Source organism: Gymnogyps californianus, chromosome 1 (assembly GCF_018139145.2).
Source record: "Gymnogyps californianus isolate 813 chromosome 1, ASM1813914v2, whole genome shotgun sequence".
Lineage (NCBI taxonomy): Eukaryota > Metazoa > Chordata > Aves > Accipitriformes > Cathartidae > Gymnogyps > Gymnogyps californianus.
Genome location: NC_059471.1, coordinates 150,164,900 through 150,189,902, shown reverse-complemented (window position 1 = coordinate 150,189,902; position 25,003 = coordinate 150,164,900). Strand labels below are relative to the sequence as shown.

At 47.4% G+C, this 25,003-nt stretch overlaps 1 protein-coding gene across 1 annotated transcript in view; it reads right to left on the bottom strand.

Moving 5' to 3' along the window:
* The window catches only part of CACNA2D4 (calcium voltage-gated channel auxiliary subunit alpha2delta 4), a 131,449-nt gene extending 107,331 nt beyond the window's left edge, over nt 1–24,118 (bottom strand). The window contains exons 1-10 of the mRNA XM_050903137.1: nt 24,012–24,118; nt 18,562–18,643; nt 11,748–11,864; nt 10,179–10,238; nt 8,416–8,578; nt 6,033–6,164; nt 4,917–4,977; nt 4,162–4,312; nt 2,478–2,552; nt 1,161–1,250 (exon numbers count right to left, since the gene is read on the bottom strand). Coding sequence (XP_050759094.1) covers nt 1,161–1,250; nt 2,478–2,552; nt 4,162–4,312; nt 4,917–4,977; nt 6,033–6,164; nt 8,416–8,578; nt 10,179–10,238; nt 11,748–11,864; nt 18,562–18,643; nt 24,012–24,118 — 1,038 coding nt within the window. The remainder of the gene's footprint in view (nt 1–1,160; nt 1,251–2,477; nt 2,553–4,161; nt 4,313–4,916; nt 4,978–6,032; nt 6,165–8,415; nt 8,579–10,178; nt 10,239–11,747; nt 11,865–18,561; nt 18,644–24,011) is intronic.
* Nucleotides 24,119–25,003: the final 885 nt, after the last annotated feature.

Genomic DNA, 25,003 nt, shown 5'->3' with positions numbered 1-25,003 from the left:
TAGATAAATCTAGCAGGCATCTAGTCCATGTAATTGTTCTAGGTTTATATCATTACTGCTTCCCTAGTCATCTCAGTAACTATCTTCCTCCAAAGATGTTGAACCATTACTACTAGCAGTGCTGCCAGCCTATTACTGCAATGCCAAGGCTACACCACACTATTCTCAGGTTGCCATTAAAACCATTATGTTTCTATTACCACTGACAAGTCAGCTCAGCTACCACCATCCCTGGGTTCAACTCTGATCATGCTTGCACTGGCATAAATTAGGAACAGCGTTACCATAGCCAACAAACTTAAACTTTCAGTTTGTAAAATAAGTAAGAGTGGAGAATCCTTCCTAGGGTGTCAATACCTCTAGCACACTACCTTTAACATCAACACCATCATTATGGCCACTGGCATCGTACCGTGTCCATATTTTTGTCAGCACCAAAGGCATTGGCATCTTTAGGCCAACCCCACTATAGACAGTGCCATGAGGAGGTGGGGGTGTTCAGCTGGTTCTTGGTCCTTTTTTTGTTAACATTCCTTAAGAAACAGAGTTAAAAGTCAAGTCATATGTTTCCCTCCAGGCTACTGAAGTCCCAATTGTTCGCATAAGGCAATGAATCATTTATGATTCTTATCACAGGACATGATCAGACTGACTGATTAATTCTCCTGTACTTGTGATTTCTTCCCCAAGCACTGATACTCAGCAAAGTAACATTGAAATAAATCTGAAGCCTGAGAATAATCTTTCACATCAGCATCATCATCTACTTACCAAGGCTCACTAATAACATTACTTATGACCAGAATTGTTGCCCTCAGCTGATCAGTTATATTTTATTGCCACCATCTATAACCAAGGTGCCTGGGCGATGCCCAGTTTTGGGGCTCATTAAGGAAACACTCATGAGGCCACAGCCTTGCCGGCTCCTGATCCTTCCTGGGCAGGGATCGGCAGCCCTGGGGGAATCACGCACAAACCGACACCTCCCCAAAGCTGGGTCACTCCTGCACACTGCTTGTCGCAAATTTGGGGCCCGTGAGATCAGCTCACACCACCCTGCAGAACCGTGAGGGATGTGCTAAGTCATTAGATGTAGAGGGGGAGTAGGGGTGGGCAGGTACACTTGTGCCCGGCGCAAGCATCGGCACCGACTCTCTTACCTCCCTCAGGATTTTGAAGGACTCTGTCAAAGCCTTGTTCACAGTCCCCACTCCTTTTGCCTGCAGTTCATCCACCAGCTGCTTGAAATGCTGGCAAGAAGAGAGGGAAAAAGGCAGCAGTGAGTTGCAGGCAGAGTGCTCCCTTCGACTGGGGGAGGGAAGGGTAACCTGGAAAAGTCTGTGCCATTGGGCTCCTGATCCTTCACCACTCCTGGCAGAGCAGTGCAGCACCATCATGGGTGGAGGTGGGAAAGTCAAGTGGCCGCTCCATTGGCAGTGTCATCATGTTGCACCTTTGCCCGCGCAGCCACAGCAGGACTGCATTTCTCAGCCTGTGGGCCATGAACTATTGGCAGTCCATGAAAGATCGCGCAAGGGACAAAACTAGTAGAAATCAGACTTTCCCTTATCCACCCCTTCAGGAAAAAAACATTGCTGTACATGCAAGAGCAACAGGATTGGAAAAAAGAAAAAATTTGAATGCTTGTCTACTATTTAAGAGGCATTGATCTGGTTGTAAATGAAACCCTCAGAGAGTGCTTTCCACAAGATAGTGTCCAAAAGGCTTGGGGGTCCGTTGGGAAGCACTGCAGGAGACATCACCCTCTGGATTCATACTCTGTGACCCGGACCTAAGCTGGGAAAGAAATTTGGAGATAAATCTGGTTGTTGAAGACATGGAGGGATGTGCTACCTCTGTGGTATTAATATAGAGAGAAAAAGGAAGAAAAAAACCCAGTAAGAAGAGCTAAAAATACAAGTCAGCCCAGAGGGTGGTGGAGCAGCTGGATGCAGGCTGACCACCTCGTGGCTACTGAGCCCTCCTGGATCACAGCAGCAAAACCCCTCATCAGAGAAAGCTTGCTGGCAGTCCACCCTGGTGAAGGATCAGGCCAGGCTGAGAACACAGTTACCAGGAAAGTGCTGATTTTTCTCCCCTCTGAGGGCTGAGGATGTGGGGTTTCAAAGATGGAGAACCTTTGCCCTCTGCATGCTGTTTTTCCACAGCAGTCTGGGCTAGGTCGACTCGTGCTCTGGCAGCGGTGGTGCCAAGTCTGTTGTGACACAGGGAAGCTGGTTGCTGCTGTTTAGCTAGCCAGCTGACACCATGTTACAGCGGCTTCGTGTAAGCAAAGGTGAACCACGGAGCCAGCACACACCACTGAACTGGTGCTTGTTTCTGAAATGCAAACCCACATGCTTCTGGGAGACAGTTGTTTCTTGTCCCTGGAGTTTCACGTCACAGCATCTTAACCCCATGTACTAGTTACATTAAGAGAGCTATCTGAATAACATCGATAGGAGCCTGGTACTCACCTCTCTGTTATCTCTGTCTGCTTGGACCAGGATACCCTTAAAACAGGGTTCAATAAAATGAACATAATCATTGTACTGCAAAGAAAAAATGAAAATAAAGGGGTTGTAACGGGAGAAAATTCACAAAATGGGTTCATGTCCTAGTTGGATGTTCAGAAAACAGTATGGAGCATTATGCCATTTTATACATATTTTCCTTAAGAATTGGTTGTAGTGATCATGGCAAATTATAATTTTGATAAATCTTGTAGTTGTTTAAATAATGTGTTAATTATGGTGTTTTGCTGAGTTCTATCTGGGCATATCTACACATACAAAGTTACTTTTTTTTCCACTCACACTCTAGAGATTTTCTCCACACTCTATTAGCTTGTGCCCCTGGCCTTGCTTCTAGCACTATTTGCACATATTTTTGACTTCTGGAGACTTTGTGAGTCCCCAGTCACCAGCTGAACCTTGCAAGTGGTTTTATAACCTAATGTCTGATGCCTCTGGCACACGGCTGAACGATAACATATCAAATTACCACATATCCACCGAACTGTGATAATTAGTGGGGTGTATGCTTCTAGCCTGATACATATGTGAGGTAAAACATGCCAGTGTAAACCTTTTCCTGCAAGGTTCAGAAGAGCATAATTCATAAGAACATGGCTAAGAGGCCACTGACGCTCAGCTGATCAATAGGAGCTTAGGTCAGGCTATAATGTGTCTGAGCCAGTGGGTTCTTGGTGTGAGTACAGTAAAGGAATACATATTATGTGCTCTTTCTGAGATTTTTTTTTTTGAAGAACAGATGATATTTCCAGCTCCTTCATGAATTCCCTCCATTTTTCTGCCAACACTGTTCATTCTTCCATCTATCCAGCCATATAAAGACACAGCTGTCACCACTGGAGTTTCTAACTATCTTACACAATAAGAAGCTATCAACAAAAAGTAGACTGTATCTCAGTGACTGTGCCCTGGCAAACTTTTATAGAAAGGAGCCTGGGGAAAGAGATGGTGCTTGAATTAGCTTTGAAAATTATGGGGCGAGCAGCCATTTGCCTTTAACCCGGCACCAAACCCCCCAGTCTTGGCATGGATCATGGAAAAGTTTTGCTTTCTGTGGTCAGTGGTGCTGGCTCTCTGTAGGTAACTGGCACATCCTCATCCTGGCCAGGGCTTAAAAAGGGAGAGAGTAACACTGAGGCAACCTGACCAAACTCCATGCAGGCCTGTGCAGATTGACTCTGAACTGGATTGCAGCCTTTCAGGATGCTGGTGCACAAAAAGGCATATGGTGGTAATTTTCTAGCCTGGAAACATTATCCTGAGGATTATACTGCTACTGGACCCAAACACAGTATTATGCTGTGTTATGCTAGGTGAATTTATTAGCTCAGGTTCCTGTTAGCTCAGGTGTCTCTCTACAGCACTTTGTTATCTGTTGCAGTCGCATCCCTAAGTAAGCAAAAAGATGCAGCTGACATTGCCCATAGAGGCAGGTGAGATGACTTAGCAGCCACCCTGCTGACCAAACGAAGCTGACTTCCCAAGGCTAATTGGTTTTAATCCCCCATCCAACACAGGTACTGTTGTAGTTAACACCACTGTAATGCCTGTAGTTTGCTAAGGGGACTGAAGGGTTGGTGTGAGGCACAAGGAAGACAACTCAGCACTGGAAATGGGACATACTTACTGCAATGATGTTGACAAAGTCATTTTCTCCCAGAGTATCTAAAATGGTGATGATGGTGTGTTTGGCAATGGTCATTCGCAGGCCCTTCATGCTCCCACTGACATCCACAATGATGACAATGTCCTTGGGAGAGGTGGCCGCTTGGATGTACCTTTATAAAAAGAAGAATACAAGGAAGCAGGGTGAGCGTACGGGGAGGAGGAACGCTGGGCATGCTGCTGTCACATGATGCTAGCCACAGCATAACGTGCACCACGAGCACAGCTATCCAGCAGGGTCAGGCTGGGCATCCGATGGGTCCCTTCCTACCAACCTGCCTCTCCCTCCAGCCCCAGCATCTCATTTCCCGCATTGGCAAGTGCTCGGCCTGCTGCAGACATATGTCCAGATTCAGCTGAGAGTGAGAATTGCTAAAGCCTGCTTTAGCCATGCTGAGTAGACTGAGTAAATGCCCTGCATTTCTGGAGTCTGAACAGCCCATCCCTCTGGTTGCAGAATTATAAAGAGGACGGACAGAGGAAGGACACACTGGTGGTGATTTCCATGTGGCACGTGTTAGATGCCATATGGAAAGCTGGCACTGGCAGGTGGTAGGGCTTCCTAACCTGCTATTGCCTTCGTTTATGTACCCCCTCATCTCTCGCAGGAGCAGCATGGGACAGTAACTGTTGATCAGCAACTCACCAAGGTGTCACCTTGGAAAAGAGAGAGGAAGACTGAAAGGTGATTAGGCCAAGTCTCTCCAAAACTCTTACCAGCCACGATTCCTGCAGTCGAAGGAGATGACTCCATTCTCATCTGGTAACCACTTTATTCCTGAAGGGAGCAGCAAAAGGAGCAATCAACACACACAGACAGGCAGGCATCTGCTCCCTGCTCCCCAGGCACCTGCACTTCTGCTATTCACTGCTGAGATCTGGCTGCTCCACGGGGGCATGCAAGTCTGGCCAGCAACAGCAGTGGCCATTCTGCAGAAATAGAAGCAGAGCTACATGGTCTTTGGTAGTTCTCAGTAAACTGTTTATTAAATTTCTGTTAAAAAATTTACCTAGGCATAGTCTGTTTGAATTTGGGGAGCAATTGCACTTACTTTGAACTTTTTGCCACTTTGATGTAGTTCTCAACAACATCTTTTTCTCCCCAAGGGTGGTTAAGAGCATAAAAAAGCAGCAGCAGTGACAGGGACGTGTCCCATATTCCCTGCTAAAGGCTCTGTTCACAGTCATCATCTCTGCTTTCCCCTTCCACAACATGTGACAGGTCACAGAATGAGGGCGTGCAGCGATCTGATGAAGGGGCCACCAGGCCAAGCTACAGCTGCAGAGGATCTTGTGGGTTCCTCCGAGCACAGGGCCTCCCTCTTGCGCTGTGACCTTATGTGCCACTCACAGCTGGTGAGTGGATAACAAGTCAGGCCGACCGGCTGCATCTGCTATGTGTGGCCCCTGAGATGGAGAGAGGCTGTGGCCGCCACTAAAAACCACAGGGGAGCATGAGGCAGGGAGCCCTCCTGTAGCCTCTGCACCCCGCCTGCGAGATTCGCAGGTCCTGCCATGGTGTTTTGTGAGCTTTCTGGAGGGCAGCCAGCCCAAGGCACACCCCTGCAAGCAGACTCCTCTGGGGTTGCAGGGGCAACATGCCTGGGGGGCTGGTCTGCGTGGGAAAATGGGGTTTATCCCTGCCGTGGACACTATTCCATTAGCCTAAGCAGCAGCAGCCCACGCACTGAGTATTTTGCTCACTGCCCCCTGCCCTTCATGGGGCCACGCTGCCCCCAACCTTCCCAGATTGGTCTCTTCCATGGCATGGACTCTGTCCTGCAAGACTATTGCGTTGCGCTGAAAGAGCAAAGCCAACCTCTGCTCTTTTACCTGGGTAGAGCCTGAAGAACCCAGTGGAGCTGCCAAAGTACTGCCAGGTCAGCGTGGGATCCCTTTCGAAGTTGTCCACAAAAATAGGATTCAAGGCTTCTGACATGTAAACGCCGTTCAGGATATCAGGGTCTGTGGGGGAAAGAATAGAAAATGGGGAAAAAAGTGTGTAAAAGAGGGGAGGGCACCCACCACCCCCAATGGAGGAGGGGGATGGGAACAAAGGCAACCCCAGGAGGTTCCCAGCCTTGTCCAAAGCTTTGACATTGGGCAGGGAATCGGATGCATCATTCAAGTAAAACCTGGAGGGCTGGTCACCACTGGCCACTACAGGTGATCTCAGCATGGTCATATGTTATTATCCCCATTTCTCTTTCCAGCCTTGTCTGCCCTTGGGCTTTACGTCTGGTTGGAAGAGGGCTCTGAGACACCCAGGAAAACCAGCACTGTGCTGAGCACAACGGGCACACCACGCAGGCAGGACTCAGCTGCTACCTAAGAGGGAACGTGTGGCTGTTGTAAGGCAGCTGCCTGATGCACCACTAAGTGGAACAGCCTTTCTACAAAGAGTGTTTAAGTTTATGCTAGATGTAATTACTTAAGACAGAGGAGCTCTAGGATTTACATGCTGTTTCTCTCTCTCTCCCCTCTTTCCCCCAACAATTCTTTCTTTTCTTCTTTGCCTGCCCTTTCTTTCACAAAGCCTGAGCTGTCCTCCCTTGCCCCTGATCTCATCAGAATCAATAGGAAGTTGCAGACTTGCAAGAACTCGTAAGAGGCAGTGTATATTTGGTGTCTGTGTTGACTCATTGCCTCAGGAGACCAAACAGAACAGCAGCAATAGAAACAGGGAATTAGAAGAAACTGGTCGTTGTAGGATTAACTGTATTAATGTTGAAAGGGATGGGGCTTTGACCTACCACTTCCTGGTTAGTCACTTTACTAAAGGTGGTTTTGATCAAAATAGGGGAAAAATTGAACTGTGACTCCCCAGCAATGAGGCCAAAGTAACTCATGCAGGAAGGGAGCCAGAAGAGCTGTGGAGAGCCAGGCTTGCTGCTGTTTGCAAGAGAGGGAGTGAGTACTGCCAGGCACTGCTCCCAGGAGGAGCCCCAGGCATGGAAGCAGTCCTCCTCCTCCTCCTCCATCTCCTGCTCATCCTCCAGCCCTAAACAGAGCAGCTGGATGGTTTGTGTCAAGCAGTACAGGCAAGAAATCAGCTAGCTGGGCAGTGCCTCTCCGCTGTCTCTGACAGCGGCCATTTGGCCACCTCTTTCTGTATGCTGCTGTAGGCAGCAGCCTACTTTGTGTAGCTCTGCTGTAGCTACCCACAGCCAGCTCTGCTGGTGGCTCTATTGTGAGCAAGATTTTAGTGTCTGGGGCTGTCAGACCAGATGGAATTAATTTAAAATCATGGGAGAAATAGAACTCCCTCTATTGTCCCTCTAAATAATGTAACAATTGTGAGCACAGTCACCAGTGCCTGCCCTGTCTGGTCCTGAAGATTGTAAATGAGCTCCATCTATTAAAGAAGTAACGGCGCTTTTTTTTCTTGCCAAAACGTATGCAAGGGGAAGAGCTGATGGGGAGGCAGGGAAGGAGCCAGTTCAGGCAGCTTCAAATGTTGGCCAAAAAGAGTAGTAAACTTAGGACAATTGCAACTGGTGTCTCAGCCTGCAGATTTGGCAGTGTGCTGACCAGCCTGGAGACGGACCGGTTTCTGGTGTGTAGCTGGAATGGTGTGAATGTGCAGGGGGAGAGGATGCAGTCTGGGCACAGATGAGGCCGTGTGAGCCTCAGTGCCTCCCTGAGCTCCTGCAGCTGCCAAAGTGCCAAAATCTCGCTGAGAATGGAAAATAGCCCAGAACAGTCATGTCCCTGTAGCAGTTGTGAATTACCCCCAGTCCCCTACGGATATGCTCACTGGGAATTACGAGTGTCCCCGTGAGGTGTTAGTGCCTCATAACACAAAGGTACTTGGGGTCTAAATTCTCAGCTGAAATCAATGAGATCCTTGACACCCAAACACCTTGACAGATCTGACCCTTTGTACAGAGTAGCTATCGCCAATGAATTCACATCACAGTTTGTTTCACAGCGTCTTTGGTTGGGTAGATGAACCCTAGGAGACTCTACTGCCTGCCTAAGATGGAGGGCTGTCCATCACTGGAGGTCTTCCAAAAGCAGATTATACCTAAGCCCTGTCACAGTGACAGACTATGGCACAGACACAACCGTGCCTTGGGACAGTACCTTTCCAGCCCTGTTTTCTTTTCTGTCCATTGTTTTTTTCTATTCCCATCCTTTCTTTCAGTATTATTACTGTTAGTTTCCACAGCAACCTACTAGTAGTGCAAAAGTAGAGGCTGGTAGAGGCTATTACCTTTGTTGTAGACGTTGGTGGGGAGCTGGATATCACTGTATGTCGTGTTCACCAGAAGATTATTGAAATGCTCATTTGGCTCCAAAATGAATTCATCTCCAAGCTCCACATAATTGTCATTTTCATCCTTCTCATTAATCAGGAAAGAGTTGTAGTAATCAAACTGTTGATGAAGACAATGGAAAAGAGAAAGGTAACAAGAAAGAATATGACAGACTATTACCAGTACTGCCTGAAAAAAACACTCTTTAAAACAAAAAAGGGACATCTGGAGAATTTGGGCTTCAAACAGGATCAAGATAAGCAGCAAACAAGAGCCATTACCAACTGAAAAGTGTCAAGCTGCCCAAATGATGGTTTCTGCCCAGTTTCTTATCCTTAGGTGCCCATATGACTGAAAGCATGGTCATAACCGGCAGCAGAAGAACCACCTGAGAGCAAAGGGACACAGTGGCAGACTCCTGTGGTCCCTCAGAGGTATTTAAGTGACTAGCCAGAGAGGTGGAGTGTCTCACTGGGTCTGGCTCCCAGGTTTGCTACAGGGGATGCCAATGCTGACCTTACCTGCCCTGTCTCTACAGCTGTCATTTACTAGAGTTAACTCCTGATGTACATCCAGCCAGGATTATCCCCTCACTCTGTCACTCCAAGCAGCAGGCAGTCGTAAAGAGCAAAGGATAGAGCAGAAGGTGCTCAAAGACAACACAGGATTCCCCCCGTGAAGGCCACTGGGGATTTAGCATCTACAGTCACTTTAGTATCTTCAGGACACTCTTCACCCTTGGATAACAGATGTTTTTAAGACGTTTTTGTTGTCTGTATCTGAGGACAGAGGTTATTTAAGGATTTATGCTCAAGCACTAACAGTACTCAGGGGGTGGGAATTGTGTGTGTGAATACAGTCATGTACCTCAACTCACCCATGACCCGTACTGTGAATGCAGCTGACCCAACTAGCATGGCTGTAATGTGATTCTTAAATAAAGAAGTAGGAGAGGTGAAATTGGTAGCTAGCTTGATTTCAAGAAGCATTTTCATTCCCACCCTTTCCCAGCATAGAGAGGTGAACTTGCAAGGGTAGCCTGTACTTCTGCTAAGCACTCTGTGCTTGTACTGTGGACAGTGGACTTTCTTCATCAGATTTTTCACTCCAGTTCCCTTCACCAGCAATAATCCCATAGCTTGGCTACAACAAACAGTTATTAACAGAAAGCCAATTATCCAAATTGCTTGGACAGCACCAAACTTTCACCTATCGGGAAGCCCTGAGAAATGGGTGTCTGCAGGGTAGAGAAAAGATGATGGGAGCTGTTGAGAAAGACGGTGAGAAACTCAGCTCATTGGGATTAACGGTTTGCTGTGGGTATTTGTAACAGCATCCTCATGGCTCATACACACTCAATTTTTAGCTCATTTTCCAGTCAAGTAACCCACAAAGCGCCAGCTAATTTGCACTAACGTCTTACATAATGGCAATGTTGGTGTGCAGTAAGCATAATGGCAATAACATCACACAACCCTATGTTTTCCCAAATCCTTCACCTCCTGGAGCCAAAGGGACTAATCTTGGTGTTACTACGTTTGGGATCTGCCAAGGGAGTCTTTTACTCACACTAGTTTCTAGACAAGCTGAGTGTCCTGAAGACAAGGAAACTCCTAAGCTGTCCAGGAACCTGAGGTGGCTGGGTGCTGCTAGGCCTGCCTTTTGACTAGTCTCTCTGAGGATGCGTGTCATATTTTGTCACTGACCAGGATAAACTTACCTCCAGTGAGGAGTTGTACTCATGGTTCAGATCTGCGTCTTCTGCTGCTTCCACCAACCTCTAATGGAAGCACACAGAAAGAAAGATGAGGGGGTGCTGTGGAAAGCCCTCCAGAAGCTCTTCCAGCTGTATCAGCCATTCACACAGTTAGTGGAAAGACACATGACTGCCTCCTTCACCACAACACAGAGTCATGGGGCTATAAACTTCCCTCTTTCCCTCCTTTTCTGCTGACCTGTCATTCTGTGCTGCAACTTTACAGTTTGGAAGGTATATTCACAGCTATTTATTGCCAAGTATATTCACACCTACTTACTCCAGAATCCCTACTAAACCTCTGAGCAATCTTAGATATCACAGGACATATACATGGAGAAAGGACAAATAGAAACATGTCCATTTAGAGAAACAACGGCCAGAGATTTAATTTCATTTTCCGTGAGCCCTTCCAAAAAGCCATGGGAAAGGCATTTCAGATGCAGCCTGATGTCAGTATCTCATCAAAGGAAAAGGCCTTGTGGGAATCTCAGTCTGGTATTGTTACAGAGACAAAGACCATGACTTAATTTCGTAAAGGGCTCAGCGATGCTGTGGCCATTTATAAGCTCTTACCATTTATGGAAGGCAATATAATCAACTAGTATTCTCCAATATGATGCTTCAGGGCACTAATTCTCAATTGGTACAGACTGGGAAGGAATCCAGCTAAACATGTACGTGTTTTCAGACTTGCACAATCAGTGACAGTCTCAGCAAAACTTTTTGCTCCTTCACAAAGGATAAGGCAATCCAAACATTAGAAAAGTCTGGCTATGAATTTAACGTTACAGGCCAAAGCTCTGGGTCTAAATATGCCCACATTTCACTCTGAGATTCAAATGATGTGTTTCTGGATGACTTTTCCACATTAGACGCCTTAAACAGTCAAGGCTCTGTGACTACAGAAATATGCTTTTCATAGTGGGTAAATATAAGGGAATATGATAGATCCTTAGATGCAAGAAGTAAAAGGGGCCATAACGATTACCTGCTCTGATCTCCAGCACAGCAACAGCTAAAGACCTCTTGCCACCTCCTCCACACTTCCCCATGTACACAGCTGGAAATCCAAGCACCTTCCTTGCAGCTTGTGTTCAGGGGCTGCAGAAATTTCCCTTGAGCCACACACAGAGCTGAAACAAGCTACAAGTCTTCAATGGCCAGCGTGCATTATGCAAGGACAAAATTTATTTTCACTTGTGAGAGGTTTTTTCTCTTTAAACAGCTCTCTTCTCCTAAAAGCATGTTCATTCCCTCATATTTATTCCTAGACTTTGTTTTTATCTTATTTCCTACTTTGGGCTGCGGGAGAAGCCAGCATTCCCTTGTCTGAACGCCCACATCCTCCCACCAGTGTCTACTTAAAGCTCAGAGTGAGCAGCCAGCTGCACCAGCAAGGCATTTGGTTGGGCAAGGAAGTCCTCATGCAACCTCTGCGCCCACACACTCCTGGTACGGGCAGGAAGCCTGCGCCTACTGCTCTGGGGCTGACAGGAGAGGACTTCCTTCCCATAGCCGCCCTTGTCATACCTCAACGGCTTCGACTTTCCTGCGGAGCATGCTTTCCATCTGCTCTGAGAATTTCTTCACCAGCTCCAAGCCATCCACCTCTTTGATCTTCAGAGTTGGCTCCACATCTTTGTACTTCTACCCAAGGGAAAGCAGAAAATCCTGCTGAGCAGGAGGCTCATATGGAGAGGGGCGAATCTATTATTGTTAGCTGGGTATTGCCTTTGGTGATGAAAGATGTGTTAAAAGTACTGGTCTGATTTATTACCTTCTCCCATCTTTGCCTTTCCTCCCTTTTCACCCCTTAATTTGGGTGTGTGCAGATCACTGGCCATAACACAAAGCATTTTGACTAAGTAAAAGCAACTGATCCAATTGTGAGCTTGTGGCTGTTGAAAACAGCAATGTACCTTATTTGTGCCTACAAATAAGAGAGGGAAGCAGAAGGCCGACTTTTGAAAACCTAAAATACACATTGTGCTTACATCCATAATAACATTATATGCAACACATACCTGAAATTTACTGAAGGCAGAGGGAAGGGCAAGGGAACGGAGCTGTATGCTGTCATTACATTGCCTTCTATATCATATGTGCTCTGGGGCACTAGTGAGAGAGAAGTCATGCTAGTGCATGTCCTGTCCTCCCACAGTGTCATCATATCTGTAGGGTAACTCGACAGGTCTGCAGCAAGAAGAGTCTGCTCAGTGCTTAGGTGAGAGACTGCCAAGGAAAGGTCAGCGAGACAGTTGTGATGCTACTTATTCAGCATACACGAGCATGCTTTGGGCCAAAAGCAACACAGAGGCGATTCCCAGAAACTAGGAATTATGAGCATGACTACTTAGTGCTGCCTCCACTGGGAGAGATGTCATAATGAGGGGGATCTTGATTTGACAGCTTTAGGGATAACCAGTTTCTTCTGACCATGTTTCATAAAATCTAGGCGTTAAAAACCTGAGAGTACACCCAAACTGGGTAACTGTAGCCTGCCTCCCTAAATCTGCCCTTTCAAGACTGGATACAATGGCCTTTATTTCTCCTTTTCAAAAAATCCCAAAGCTAACAGAGATAGGCAGAAGAAAGAATAAAAAAACCTGCAAAAGGACACAATATGATTAACCTATTTCAGAAAAGACAGAGCCTTATCTCCCTGGCAATGTGGAAGCATGAAGGCAACTGATTGAATTCCCCTGGTCCCTCATCATCGTTTCTCTCTGCAGAGTATACACATCCCCTCCATCTTCATGTTCTATTAGCACCATAGCAGCAATCTCAGCCAGGGCTGGACTTCTTGCGCTGGCACAAAATGAGGTAGTGAAAAGGGTAAGGGGATGGCAGGGGCTTTAGTGGCACTTTTGAATTAGAAGAAAGTGGTAGGGGGGAAGGACTTTGCATGTCTTTAGGGTGAGCAAGTGGAGCTCCTTTTGTTCAAGAAGCTCATTGACTGTCTGGGAGGGTGTCTGAGCACAGGCGGAGTAAGAAATGCCTTGAGGATGGGGCAGGCTGAGGAGGTCAGACAGAAATAGCAGTAGCATCCAGCCTGCAGCAGGCATGACAGGGAGGCTGCTCGCTCTGTCTGGCGTGATTAACAGCAAGGGTTTTACTGGATTAAAAACGCCAGGCCTCGCATCCCCTCTGCTGCGGCTGGGTAGCTGGGACAGGCAGGGGAGGAGGAGGAGGTCGGGTTAAGCATGAAGGTTAGTGTAACCATGCTGCCGAAAGAGGGATGTGCAACAACAACCCCTGACTGAGGTCCCTGGCTGCTGCTGAGACCGCAGCACACATCCTAGCTGATGCCTGTCCCATTTAGCTCCATGTCATGGTTTCGTCAGGAGGGAAGTGATCTCTGCCAGGCTAGGCTTTAATCAGGCCCTCCTCGGGGGGAGGAGGGTAATCTCTCCTGGGAAAGCTAGTGAAGGGGGGGGACCACACCAGCATGGGCAAGCACGTGCTTTACAAAGTGACCTGCCATTGGTTACCTTGGGTCATATCTTGAATTAAAAAAAACAGGGCTTTTTACCTCTCAATTATTTTTTAATGTGCTTTTGACACATTGACAAGTAGATATTAGAATAAAAGTAATCATGAGCAATCACGAGCGGTCTGCTAATACCGTACACATGTCTCAGCCCGGGAACTAGCCAGAGCTGGGAAGACAAAAACAAAAAAAAAACCAACAAAAAACTTTCTGCAAAGTTTCAGTTGGCTGTGAGGAATACACCAGGTTTGAGCTCAGATCCCCTTTGAGCTTTTTTCCTACAAACGACCCAGCAAACCATTTTGTATCTGTATTCCTGCCACTAAAATCTCCTGCTATTAATGAATATTCACTGCAAGAGTTCCTAAAGGTGGGCAACGGAGTAGTACCTGTGATTTCAATACTGTTACCAGACACCATGGCTGAAAGTATGCAGCAAATGTCAACACAGGTGCTTGTAGCCGACCAAGATTAACCTGCACAACCTGAGTTTAGGGTTCAGGTTATCAGATCATGATAATTTACAGAACAGGAATCACCTACAGGCTTGGGAGAACTGGCTGAAAGGATCTGATGTTGAAAAGGGGCCAAAAAGTTAACTCTGATCTAACAGAAAATCTTTTTATATTCATCTAGTACTTGGTATTCCCTTAAAACAGCAGGAGCAATTCATTAAGATTCTCCTTCCGCAGTGATGGGGGTGGTGATTTAAAAGTGAAATATCCAGGATTCAGTATCCTAAGTTTTATCTATGAACAGAGATATGTCACCAAATAAATACATTTTCTTGTTCCCACCTCCATGAAATTTAGCCCATTGAAGCACACAGTGTTGCATTACTCACTGCTAGTGAAACTAAATATTAAGAGTGTGAAAGGCATTCCTTTCATCTTCACTCAGGAAAATGTCTTGACTGAACTTCTTTAATTTGTCTGTTCTTTGCCATGTAGTTATTTGTAGTGCTTTCTAGTAAGTACATAGCTGGAGCCAAGCCCTGCAGTCCTTTCTCAGCCCTATCCACCGGGGAAGGCAATTGGCACCTCAGCTACAGAAGGAAGCAGGAGGTAATTCTCAGAAACACTTATAATACATTGTTAACACAGTAGAAGAAAAGTTAAGTTTTGGGTCTGCTGAAGCTGATGGTGTTTCTGTCACTCAGAGGCAAGCCCTGAGAAGCGCAGAACGACCGTGGTAACCTCTTGGCATGGCTGCCATTTGTGGCCCCAGGCCTTTGGTTGCTGCCTGGCCAACTGCAGCAGCAGGACTGTGGCAAACAGACCTAATAAGCCACAGGTTCAAACTTTCTGTTCCTTAGCTCTGGGAGATGCTACTGCCCTCCCCCTACTCAGCCTTTCAGATTGCCTCTTTACTCCAGCTATATTGGCCTCAGCTATCCTAGACCCCAGCCAGCATTTTAATACAGATCCATCATCTCTGAGCCAGGTTTAAGCGCACAAGCTTATCTTAACCTCTGCTGCATAATGGTCAAGAGAATACAATGAATGCTTCAGCCATCAAACCAAAGCCACTCTTCAGCTTTTGCTACCTCTGTGAGGTTTAAGCTGATGATATCCTGACTGTTTGGGACAGAGACCCACCTGGGGGCTTTCTCAAAGCTCTCTGATCCAGGGTGAGAACCTGCCCTTGTGGATTCAAGAGATGTCTACTGGTTCACCAGGTCTCTGGGAACAATAAAGCCTGGTAAGAAATTGACATGATATTAGGGTTCTTCTGGGGAAAACAAACAAAAAACCCCAAAGAAAACCAAACTCAAAACCACAAAAGGAAGGTTATACTAAACATTAAAGAGAAGGTTTACACACAAAACTTTCTGTAACTGAAAAATTATGGCTGTCAAAGCAACAATAAGCTGGTTACTTCAAGCCTATTAGGCACAAGGTTGACATGAAGCAAAATATGAAAGGTGCTGTTATCTCTCAGTTTGTATTTCCTCAAAGGCAAAATGCCAGTCGACTTAAACAAGCACCAAGGAAAGAGTTGGCTGGGCCTCTACACTGTGCTCCCCACCCTTCTACTGGTCTGCACATACTCACACACAGAGAGAAATATTTCATGTGAAAAAGAGGCAATGGCCCAAAAAGAGAAAGGTGCCTGGGGAGCACACATGTTTTGATTTCCAGACTTTGGTGCATTTGGCTACCCAGGCCTGACTCACCTGCAATCTGCACCAGTGTGGTCTACATAAAGCTACTTGAGGTCTGCCAAGGTACATATCATGGGGCATGAAAATGTTGCCTATTAGTAAAAGATCTGTCTGCATCCTTCTGAAGCTGTCCTTCTGCAGCACTGTAAGTGTCAGGAATGCAGAGGGAGTCCTCCAGGATGGTCCCTGCTTTGAGATACTGATTTGTGAGAAGGTATCCAACCCAGTGCTTGCTAAAGAAATAGAGGCTAAGAGAAGGACTGAAGAGGTGGATGCTGGTGGGTCCTCCCCTATTTCCCTAGTCCCAGAGAAATAAGGGGAAATGAAAGAGCTCAAGAAGTGGGACTTGAGGGTTGAAAGGTAAACCTGAGCTGTTTAAACTGCTTAAGTAATGTTACGGCAGGGCAGGATGTGACATGCATTTAGGAGATGACTCTTTGCTGGAGTGTTAACAGAGCAAGGCTGGGTCAAGCTCATCTGTAACCCCTGCTGGAAGTGGTGACAGTGATTCACTGAAGGACATTTTCCCTCTGAGTCACAGGTGACACTGTGTCCCACTCAGGGGTGCCCAGAGACTGTGCAAAGCACAATCGGTCTGTGCTGCATCCAGGCCCCAACACATGCAAGGGCAAACCAGACACCTTCCCCTCTCCAAGAACAAAGCCAGGTGGACGTAGACTGGGGCAGACAAGTGCAATTATTTTATAAGGCTGTCAGACCACCAGGGAAATATAGGCCTTGACTGGCCTGGACGTGAATGCTAGATTGGATTTGGTTACATTCAGTCTTCTTTTTCATCAGAAATTAGTTTTTTTTTCTTCCGGTGAATTACACTAAAACCTGATAGCGAGTTGTGAATTTTTGTTCAAGGTCTTGTTGCCATGACTTTCATTTTTAGTGGTACTATACTAGCATCTACAGGTCTCATATAACTCCTACTCCAAAGAGATCAAGATCCCAAGAGACAAAACACATAGTGTGGACAGAGGGAGGTGAAATGATCTGGTGGCAATGTCTCCAGAGGGCCAACACAGCACAGCTGTCTTGACACCCACTTCAGTGCTGCGTCTGTCATCCTTGGCCTCCATTATTAACTTTCACAACATTGGTATTTTCAAGCTAACCCCTGTTCTCCTTAGTCCCACTGACTTTTGGACCTTAAGGAACATGAACTCCCTTAATCTGTTAGTAGAAATAGCCACAGAAGCAGTGCAAGTTGGCTGTGTTGAAGCACACCTATACAGCATCAGACACAGATACCTGACTATCAAATAACCCCAAACTATCTCCTGCCCACTGGAGCTCCAGCACCCACCAGAGATGCCTTAGCGTGTCGCTTTGCCTCTGGCAATTATCGCTTGGGGACCCCATGGAAGAATAGGCAATGCAGAAGCATCATCAAAACTGCTAAAAGCCAAACTTTTGCCTGCATCTATGTCCCACCACAGCTGCCTCATCATTAGTGCATGAAGTACCTATATCAGTGCTGACAGTTTTTTATTGCGTGGTGGCACATTCCTCCTAAGAAGAGCTGATGATCAGTATAGACCTTTGTGATGGATGCTGAAGGCTTTTCTTGGCAAAGCCTAGCAAAGGTGATGCTGCAGGAGATGCTCCCTTACTCCAGACAGAAAGAAGCACTGTGGGGACAGGGAAACATAGGGCAGCAAGGCGAAGAAAATGATATCCAGATCCTTTTTTGCACTGGGATATGGGTGTTATTACTAATACAAGGACAGAAATCAGACACCTAGAAGGCCTAAGAGGCAATGTAGGCACGTGTTGAAGAGAAGAATCAGAGAAAAAGTAAAGAAAAGCAACCAGATGGCCACATGAGGTGGAGAGGGGACTGCATCCCTTCAGGTGCACTCAGCAGCCACCAGGCTCCCTGAGCAGCACTTGGGAGGTGCTGATCCATACGGCCCTGCTGCCACAGCGCAGAGTTCACCAAGCCTGAAAGAGGAGCAGCTGTTCACCTCTGACTTCAGGAATCAAGGTTACAGGGCAACTTCTCTACAGCTGCAAATGGGACCATTTATTTAAAGCCCCTGGAGCTACACCCTTTAATGCTCGTAGAGAGCTTAGTGCAACAGTGCCTGTTGTTTGGTGACCAAGCCAAGCAGAGCGCTGCACCTCTGGAAGATCACAGCTTCCAGGGCACCTGCCCCAGACACCCTGTCCAAAGCAGAGTTTTAAAGGCACAATTCAAAGAATTGATGAGTGACTGCAGGAAGACAGATGAGGAAGCAGAAAGAAACAAGAGTGCCAGCTGGAGAGCTGCAGGAGGGGACGATGGGGTGACAATGAGCAGGCGAGTGATGAGCAGGAGGAGAGGGACTGATATGCACTTAGGAAGGGAGGAGTGAAGGGTCAGCATGGAAGGGCATGACATGATCATCAGAAGGGAAACACGAGGAGTACTGTTAAAAAGTATTTATAAAAAATGGGACAATTTAGGTGGTGTTTGGCCATGGCTAATGAAAGCAGGAAAGGCATTAGTCGGGTCCCCCTCTCCAGTTCATGGAGAATGGCCACAGGGCATCACTCTGCTTATGGATATGAACCTGCATGGTTTTGAAAGTTAGCTGGAGACCCATGTGTTTTGCTTTCTTCCACCCCAGGGGGAAACCTTGGAGGGCTACCTGGGGAGATGATGCGAAGCCAAGGTAAACTTTGCAGTTTTTGCCTACCTTCTGCAACAGGAGAGAGCCTGAATACTTAGTCACAATGGAGTACAGCTCCCCACTGAAGGCATCTGCCCAAGACTTCACCCTAAAAAGAAGAAAAAAGGAAAATCAGTATTAATAATTCAAAGTCAGCAGAACTCCTTACTTCTTCAGACAGGGAAAACTCCATCTTCCTGAGTATGGACCCCCCCATATTTCTCTAAGCCATTATAGTGACAATGACAATGCTTTCTCCCCAGATTGCTAGCCAGACAAGCAGTAAGGCAGGAGGCAAGCACTGCTTTTGGGCATTCTGCCCAAAACTTTGGTCAGCAAGGAGAAACACTGAGTTCTGGTGGTCTCGGTCACTACGTTTTGACTCAGAGTGGAATTTGTCTTGCCTAACTTTAGAGGTACAAAAGTTGTACCTTTGGTCTTAGGTATCATCTGGTTTCCTTGATTGTTAGTAAAGTGAAATAAACAGCTCTTTGCAGACACCTATTTGTCTTCACTGATTGCAGACGGAGCCTGGGGTGAAGGGCTAGACACCTAATGTCAAGACTGCTGAAGACAAAAAAAAAGTGTCAGACCTGAAAGAAGTTGTCAAGATTCACCCCTTGGATTCAGTTCCTAGAGCTGTGTGGGGCAGAGACTAACGAGGCAGGCAAATTCACTGCTCTCAGTGGAGATACTATGGCTTGATAACACCAGAGTAGATTATTCACCTCATCATTGTAAAACGCTACTCGCATTTGTGCCATCCTGTAAATAATTGATGACAGCAGTACCACATGGAGAACATAAGGATGTTGAAGAGCAGCCTGAACACCGAGCCATCCAAATCAAAATAGATGGCTCTCGTAATTGACAGAGCACTTCATCAGAAATCTGTTACATGATTCACATTAGGCAGTTCCACCTACATGCAGTTCTTTCAACAAGGATTCACTTAGGAGAGATTTATTTAATGGAATAAATGGCCTTCTCCACTTACCAGAATACACTACTTATTTATGGAGTGCAGAGTCTTACCTATGGCTTCTAGTAGATTACTTCCAGTCCTAAGCAGACTTCAACCTCAGGGCCTGATTTCCCAGTGCATTGCACCACTTTCATGGCAGAATAATATGCCAACATAGAGATGAGCTCTGGAGTAAAGCCAGCACAGCAATGATGGTATAATCACAACAGCTAACTTTAGCATAGGAAAGCCTGTTTAGGCTCCCCTCTTGCAAATAGAGACAGATAGGCAGCTATAGGGGATGATTTGGAGCATACATAAGGCTTCTGCTCTGAACTGCACCTCTCTCCACTGTCTATAAGAGGAGTATAATAAGAGAGTGGGTGCCTTTTTTAATCACTCCTTAATTGGCAATGAGGCATTCATTTCTAACCACTAAGTGTGATCTAGCACCAGCCAAAGTCAATAAGAACAAGGCTACTTCTTTTTTTTTCTTTTCTTTTTTTTTTTTTTGGTATTGTGCCCTGCATCTTATTTTGACAGCCAGAGCTTTTATCTCTTCATTTCATTCTTAGAGAAAAAAGAATATGGGTATTATTTGCTAGGAGGCCAGGATTTATTGCCCCATATCAGAGTTATTCTAGCAAGCCTAGAATAAAAGAGGAAACCAGAAACAGGGACCCCATGGGATGTCTTCCTGTTTGTTGTAGTGACTAATGCATTCCCTGAGGTATGAGGATCTCTGAATCAACATTTAACTTGATGCCCATCTGCTGCTGCTGGTTTTATAACTTTTATGTATGAGATGTTTCGTGCTGATATTAACTAATATTCTCCAGTCTCCTCACCTTTTACTGTAGAAAGACAGAACCTAAACATGAAGTTTGGGATAGTAATTTTAACAGGGAGGTTTATTTTTACCCCATTTTCCTCCCAAAAAAATGAGGTGCACATGATCCTGGTCTTTCTGGTTTGTGTCATGTCTGTGGCCGTGCGTGTGCCCCTATTCCTTCCAGCCCTCACCATTTTTCAACCCAGCAGGGTGGAAGAGTCTGTGATATTAATTTCTGACTAGTGGGTGGGGTTGGGCAGCTTCAGCAGAAAGATGCTATTATTGAGGTAAAACGTCCGCAATGTGAGCTTAGCAATGATCAGTCAGTAGAGAAGCCAGCCATAGACACAGTTTCATAGAAGACCCAGCCCTGCTGCTCGTGGATCTGCTCATTTGTGAAGTCCTTACGTCCACCATGACTTGGGATTCTTCGCTTTCATAAAAACAGGAAAAGGGAAGGTCGGTTTTTAGCCTTTGAGGCTGTGGCAAAAGAAGCCAAAATGTATGAACCTTGAAGTTCATACTGAAGGTACTGAAGTTACCTTCCAGTAACAGCTGAACTCAAGGGAAAAAAAGGTGGGGGTTTGTGTAATTCTGTGATTTCTACGCGAGTGCCCTGTGTGTCGGACGCACAGCCTGGGAGGGCTCTCCCAGCCCGCCAAGGCAGCAGCCTCACAGCCACTTCTGAGCTGCCGCTCTGGCTCGCGGGCTGATATTTCTGCTGGTCTTGAAGCAGAGGACGAAGAAGGTGCAAAGGCAGGGGGGAGCCGAGAGAGGGCCAGAGGCCAGCAGCTTTGGAGGGCTGGCTGGAAAGTTAGGGGGCACAGAGGAATGAGAGGGCACAAAGGTCCCGAAGCCCTGTGTGACAGGCCTGAAGAGTGGGTAATTAAAAATATATAGTGGCATTTCATGGAAGCTGAAAAGGAGGCAAGTGAAGAAGCAGAAATATGCTGGCATTTACATATTTAAAAGACAATTATTTGCCAGGGAAGTGAGTGACCTTAGAATACTGGGAAATTAAGGGCAGTCTGCTGAATTTAAGTAGGTTTCCTTATTTTTTTCACAAACAAGTGAGAGAAAAGGTCAGTCTAAAATTCATCAGGTTGCAGAGAAATTTCATCTAAGGCTGCTGGCTCCATGAACTCAGGAGCAGATGTATAGAGGCGGCAGGGGCAGCCTAAAGAGGCCATACCAGGTTGATCTTCACCTCTCCCACCAGTGTTTTCCGATGTTTCCAGTAGCCCAAGAAGCAAAGGCTGAGCAGCCAGCCCCAAATCCTCACCATCCTCACAGCCGCAAGCACTCCTGCCCATGCCACAGCCAGCTGATGAGCAGAGCGGTGGCCAGGAGGAAAGAGGAGGTGGCTTCTGTGCTGAACTTGCACCCCAGATGCATTGCTAGTAACTGGTTGAGCAGATTTTTATACTGCTGGAGTTAAAGGTGAGTGAGCTTTGCAAAGATGTAAGTTCGCGACGAACCAAGCGTGGTGCCGCAAAGCCAGGCACGACTTGGGGAGCAGCACAGGCTGACTTAGCCTTGTGTTACTTAACTGTGATTGAACCCAGCTGGTGTTTAAAAGACTCTGGTTTTGTGTCCCCAAAACGTCCTTGTGTAATCTATGGAGCAGGTCCATTTTCTGCTGATTTACTCCCTTTGGTCCTCTGGCCAGTGTGTTCTACTGAAATTTCATTCGAAAAGGGCAACTTTTGTGTTTTAGTTAAATTCATGAGTGGATTTGAGACACCAGGGATTAATTCAGCTTTTGGTCTGGTTTCAGTACTAGGGGAGAAAAGCTCTTTTTCTATTGTTTATTCTTCATTCTTGTACATGAGTAAGTTCCAAATTGTGCAAAGTGATGTAACTCTTTTCTCAGTAGTAAAGAGCTATCACATTATAACCAAAAGCATCAGAAAAGGATTTGGTCAGAACTGCCTGCCTGTAATCCCTGCACTTGTATTCAGTGGCGAAAACAGCCGCAAGGACAGACTGGCTTCTTAATGCCACAGATTTCAAGGCAAAAAGGTATTTCCATGGAGTATTTACCCTGGACACGGAAAGTCGATTTTTATTTTGCACAGCGTGAAATTATCAGAAGTTGGATTTTATTCTGTGTAACCTCTGCGTCCTTTTTGTGAAACTCAAATCAGCAGCACTTTGCTGAGGAAGGGCTTGATAGTGCAGCCAAGAATAAAATTGGTGGCAAAGTTTCCTGAGACCCCCCCCAGATAAAGTCAGTGCAACTCTTGGTAATCACATGGGCTGTATTGGCAAGCACATCTGCAAGGGTCTTATTGGCAATTTTTGAATAGAAAACATTTTCTCAATCTCAGGCAAAAGCTTGAGCTGACTTTGGTCAGTTTATCGAACATATCTCCTCACGAAACTGGATGGCAACGTTGTCTTTCCTCCAGACCAACCCGCTGTCCTGTGCAGACAGACCTACCCCAGCTCCAGAGAAGCTGCCCCACAACAACTTTTACCAACTGCGGTGCTGACATTTTTAATCCTTAAAGGATTTAACTTGCCTAAATCAGCTTAACAAGGTGAAGTTTTTATAAACTGGGTTTGCTGAGAGCTGCTAGCCTCCTGGCAGGCTGCCGGGGCGGGCTGCACTGCTGGCGGGGAGCTTTCCAGCAGCGATCGTGCCAGAGGAGCTGCTTGTGCACACCAACACACCCGAGGGCGTGGGTGCCCTGCAAACCCACATCCAAAAAGGTGCATCAAGATTCCCTGCATGGGCACTCGCGCCCGGACCCAAATGCAGCACATGCACAAAACATGGCTGTGTATTGCAGCTCAGCTTTTCATTCTTACGCTCCAGAGCTCTGGGAAGGGCTATTATGCCCTTTGTAGTAAGGTGGAGCCAGAACAAGCAAGACAACGTGCCGTGGCCTCTTTCCTCTATTTAGCCTTCCCCCACTAACATCCCCTGACATCTGCACACACGAATAAACATGTGTGTGTGTATTACCGAGGCTGCGTATGTGTGCACGAAGGCTTTTTTCAGCCATCAGTGTACCAGACCAATGCAAGGGATCAGAGCTTCGGAGCTGCAAACCTTGCAGTGCACAATCTGGATATCATGTGTGTCGAAGAGATGCATCTTCGCTCAAACACCCCGTGTGTATGCCTCCCATGGCCAGATCCTGACCAGTGCTATGAATCCCTGGGGTGTCCTCGGCAGGCTGCAAACCAGCAGCATCTGCTGGGACCGCTCTGCTAAACTGGGGAGCTGCTAAACTGGGGCCGCTTACGTCTGCCTCCATGGCTGAATCTCCACAAGTTGCACCAGCGGTGGGGTTTTACAAACATGTCTTTAAACTGGTTTTGCCTTCTGCCGCCCAGTGCATTAAGCAGAGCATTAATAGATGTCACAGTGTTTAACTAAAGCAGATGAGTACCATTGCTCTGCTTGACGAACGGGGAAAATGAGTCATTGCATCTGTGTTAGACCTGGGAACTGAATTTGTGGCTTCCGTGCCCGTGTCCTCTCCCAGGAGCCATCGCCGCCACCATCTTAAGGAAATGCCACCTACCCTGCAGCGATGTGCCCCTCTGGAGGAGCCTGCACCCACAGGGCCTGCCACTGCCGGGGAGGCACTCCCACCTGCCTGCCCATGCCCACAGCATTGCCCACTCCACGCCAGAAACGCCTCACGCCGGAGAGAGGGAAACACTTACGTCTCCAGTGGGATCTTCGTCTGGGCCCTGGCAGAGGGCAGGAGGCAGAAGAGCCAGAGCATCATCCACGGGACGGCCCAGGGCCCCATCCTCCACACGCCAACCATCAGCAAGGGGACCGGCCGGTGTGATGTGGGGGTTCCCCACCCTTCCCGCTGCCCTGGGGGGGGTCCCATGCGGCCCCCGCCATGCTGCTGGGCTGGGTGCCCTGCTGCTGCGGGGCCAAGCCCCGGGGTGACCCCGGCTGCCTCCGCCCCGGGAACGTCGCTCCTGCTGCCGGGTGCCGTCAGGGGTCTCTGGCGCAGGGCGGGTGGCCAAAAACCCGCCGAGGACCCTTGTTGGCAGGCACCCGTGGGTGCTGCGTGTCTCCGCACCCTGAGTAGTGGCCGCGCCAGGAGGGAGCTCTGCACTGGGAGCCGCAGCAGCTACGTAATCCCCCGCCAGCCCCTTAATCCCCTCGCCAAGCAGCAGCAGCCGCAGATTTAGGGAAGTGGAGTGGGATAAAATCACCCCGGATTACTCTGATTCCTGAAGACGGGTCTCGGCTTCTCCAGCCGGAGGTCAGGCCGTGCCTGCTTTAAAGGGGTCGCATCCACACCCCCGAAAAAAACCCCCGACCTTTGATCACTGTCCGGCAGGGCCTCCCTGTCGCGCTGCAGGATGCTCGTGGGTCACTTTGGCAGGTCACCCCAGCACCGTCTCCTCCCCACTGGGGACCTGGGGTTGGGACCAGGAGCCTGGGGCACGAGGCGGGCTCCTGCAGGCACCAGCAGGTTCGTGCCATGCCACTGCTTGGTGCTGATGTTTGCACAGGGCTGACGAGGCCGGGCAGAGCTGGTGCCTTGGCAGCATCCAGCGCAGGTCCTGCCGAGGCACTTGTCTTCCAAACCATGTCTGGGGACCTCACGCAGGCAAGACAAGAGGAGGAAAATGGGCAGCAGGAAGCAAAAACGGCATGAAAAAAAGGACTCTGCTGGTTTTAACTGATCGCC